This window comes from Frankliniella occidentalis, unplaced genomic scaffold (assembly GCF_000697945.3).
Source record: "Frankliniella occidentalis isolate FOCC.00 unplaced genomic scaffold, Focc_3.1 Scaffold99, whole genome shotgun sequence".
NCBI classification, from domain to species: domain Eukaryota; kingdom Metazoa; phylum Arthropoda; class Insecta; order Thysanoptera; family Thripidae; genus Frankliniella; species Frankliniella occidentalis.
Window position 1 is genome coordinate 797,957 of NW_026267228.1, and position 3,542 is coordinate 801,498.

The 3,542-nt window shown below is 58.8% G+C and overlaps 1 protein-coding gene across 1 annotated transcript; it reads right to left on the bottom strand.

The window, feature by feature from the left end:
- Positions 1 to 978: 978 nt before the first annotated feature.
- On the bottom strand, positions 979 to 2,941 carry LOC113202944 (uncharacterized). Its single transcript, XM_026417397.2, has 2 exons — positions 2,630 to 2,941; positions 979 to 2,546 (listed from the first exon to the last, which is right to left on the bottom strand). Exon 2 carries the CDS (start codon positions 2,516 to 2,518, stop codon positions 1,106 to 1,108), a length of 1,413 nt encoding a protein of 470 aa, XP_026273182.1. The 5' UTR covers positions 2,519 to 2,546; positions 2,630 to 2,941; the 3' UTR covers positions 979 to 1,105.
- Between the last annotated feature and the right edge of the window lie 601 nt (positions 2,942 to 3,542).

A 3,542-nucleotide genomic window follows, 5' to 3' on the forward strand; every position in this document is an offset into this window, starting at 1 on the left:
CGGTTAAAATTAGACCCATGGGAGAGTGGCACCGTGGTGTGGCGCCCCGCCACGACGGGCACTGCTGGCTGCTGGCGACAGGGCGTGGCGGGGCGGGGTGGGGCGGGGGCCTGCTAGATCTCAGATTTGCCAGATGCAGTCGACCAGCCCGCCATGTGCGGCCACTGCCACTGCACCCCGTCGTCGAGTCCCGCCTTGCAAGTCCAACGACGGTGTCCTCCCTCCGACAGGCGCACAATCGTGGCAAGGCTGCTATGGTTTGCTAACTGGTTCGGTGTCACACCTCATTCTCCAGAGTTTGTGAGAGTTTTAATCTCTCTGGGTGTGGCGAAGAGAAGCTCAAGAAGGATGGGAACTCCTACGTCCTCGCGAGGCAAAAGTATCGTGCAATCGGCGATCTCTGCCCCCTCTCGCGGCGGACGATGGAAAACAATAACATGAAATTGGCGGGCGAGCTGCCAAGCAGGCAGCAGGCAGTCTGCTTTGGCGCCGTCCTGGGCCGGGGGCGTGCCGCCTGACCTAGGGCGAGGGCACGCGGCAGCGCCCAGCAGCTTGAATGGGGAGGGGAGGCTGGCTGGTGAGAATCCCTCCCTCCCCTCCATTCCCCCACGTTCTCTCTCCCCCTCTCTCTCTCTCTCTCTCTCTCTCTCTCTCTCTCTCTCTCTCTCTCTCTCTCTCTCTCTCTCACACACACACACACACATATTTGCCGCCCGTGCCACTTGTGGGCTGCTCGCCTGCTCCTTATCGCAGCCCCGGTGTGAGTACATAAGGTAGTCGCCGTACACGGGGCCGCCGGGCCGAGCGCAGCCGAGCCGTGGTTTGAGAACTGCCTCGACGCATATTTTGGCTTCCCTCTATTCCGGTTGTAGCGCTGCAGCTACGAAATTTGATTTTAGGAAATCTATTTTTGGGAAATTTGGCGTGAATTTTTGTTTATAAATCTCTTAGTTTTTTCCTGAGACGCTTTTTAAAAAATGTCTCATTTATTAATCTTTGAAAAACTTTCTACACAATGCAAAAAATAAATACATTTCGCTTGTTAACATATGTCTGAAAGAACAAAACTTAAAGTTCGGAGCACCCACATTCAAGCGCAAATACATCACATATGGATCCACAGACACTCGACATCAGTAGAGCGGTCGAAGGCCCTTTGCCAGTCGGAAGTATCGTCAGCAGTGTGATCCCTCGGAGAGGGACACATGTCAGGGTCATGCGAGTAGAGCCCTATCTTCCCCACCTCGCCCCACTTCACTTCTCGGTGGCAACCTATCACGCATGTCCTGCAGTCCTGGGGATCGCACTTGAAACTAAGTGGGCGGCACCAGAGCTGGATGTGAAGCGAGGGATTCTCCGCGAGAGTCGCCTTAACCGCGTCCCCGTGCATCCAGGCGTGGGGACATTGCCCCAGCGGAATACCTATCTCCAGCAGCCTCAGCGCCGGGGCCGTGACGGGGGTGATGCTCCTGAGCAACTCGTCGTCGGGATCAGCGCACAGGTCCAGGTGTCGCAGGGCGGGCAGCATGGGCAGTGCGCGGAGAAGAGGCCGCACGTCTTTGAACCCGTCAAGGGACAGCTGTTCCAGTTGGGACCGCCCGGGGGCCAGCGCATCGACCAACATGGTGCAGTACTCGGCGGGCAAGCCTCCCTCGAAGTCGAAGTACTCTACGTAGAACCATCGCAGTTGCTTGGCTCGGCGCACGAACCTTGCAACCCTACCGAGCTCATCTAGGTCTTTGCTCATAGAAATGCTTACGTCTATGAGCGTCTTGCAAGCCGCCACAGCCTCTAGACCCACACTCCATGCGTCGCACCGCAAACTTCGGAGTCTCGGCATGGCGGCCAACAAGTCAGCCGTCGCCGTCAGATCGAGGTGGGAACTCGACTCGATGTTCACCGTCTCCAGGGTAGCCGCGTGCCCGGCCAATATAGTGTTCACGAACGTTGCTGCGTTCGCCGAGGTCACTGGGCAGTGAAAATACTTGAGCGAGGGCCTGGGTGGGCCGTGGACAACGGGGTGGCAGATACTATCAGGTATATCGCCACCGATTTCGATCCACTCCAGGCCGGAACATGACGCAACTGTCCTCATCAACACGTCGTTTGGAGTCGTGTTTTTGTCGATGGAGCAACGAAGCTCAAGTCTCCTGAGGCGCCCGAGGGACTCTTGGTTGCGTACGGCCAAGGCGTACTCTGCGATGCTAAAGGCCACCCCAGGCTCCGAAAGCAGATACAACGATGCCGCGGCGCACCTGGTCGTGGTCACCGCCAGGGTCGGGACCAGGCCTGAGACTGCCAGCTCGTCGAGGCACGGGGCCAGGTGCAGCACCGCGAGGGCGTGGGGCTCGTCGTCCTTGAGCGACCGGTGGCGCCAGACGTCCGGGTGCAGGGCCAGGCCGCAGAGCGCCTTGCACACGAGGCGGCAGGCGAGGACGTCCTCCACGGACACGAACCCCATCACCATCAGGAGCACGTCCTCCGGGAGCTGCTCCAGGGTCAGCACTGTCGATGCCATCGAGGTCGGCGTCCACGAGAGATGTAAACTGCGTCGTATAGAAACACGTCAGTGCGAAACTCCAAAACCACACGAAACACTGCAGCTGTATTGCACTGTCGACTCTCCTACCTTGGCGATGAATGTTGGATTGGTTGATGTCTCGAGCGGCTCGAGTGTGACCTGACCTGGAACTGACCCGACGTCGGCGAGAGCCACGGAGCCACTGAACAGTCGACGTCGCGCAGCCCGTCACCAGCACCAACCACACCACAGGTCACGGGCTCTGAGCTCGTCCCGGCCGACCAGGTTGGGTGGGGGCTTTCCGCCGCCGCGGAATTTTCTGTGGGTCTCGGCTGGGCTTGAGAGTGGGCAGCGTTTTTCTTGGTGAAAGATGCAAAATTCCCCACCAACCGCCTGGTTTGGAAAAATCGTCACTGCCGCTGCCGCTGCTGCGCTACGAGCTCTGCGCCCCCCCCCCCTCTCCTCTTCCCTGCCGCCCGCCTTGGGTGTGGAGGCAGGGCTGCCAGGTCCGGAGTGAGTCAAGTCGCCAGAAGAGGGCGCTCGAGTCGCCAATCATCGCCAGCCGCCCAAGTCGCCAAAAATCACCCGCCACAGATTCAAATCGCCAAAAATCGCCAACCTTTTAGTGGGATAACCAAAAAAGAGGCAAGGTATAATTGAACTCGGGTAGCACCCAAGAGTCAGCAAATGTGACAATGTAGCGAGCTGCAAGGCCCATTTCTTAGAAATTCATTTCCCCCGGGCCGGGCAAGTACTCAATCCCTTCGTAAACCTCGCTTCCGTGGGGTCAGGTAGCCCGAGTCGCCCAGCAGGTCTATTACATTCACCACCAGGGATGGCGCTCCCCGCGCTCGCGCGTTTAGACGCTGCTCCGTTCACCCCCCTCGCCCGAGAAGAGGGGGAACGGAGCACCGTCTAGACGCGCGAGCGCGGGGAGAGCGCCATCCCTGGTGGTGAATGTAATAGACCTGCTGGTCGCTATCTCAATTCTTTCTCGAGTTATCGTGCGGACAGACGGACA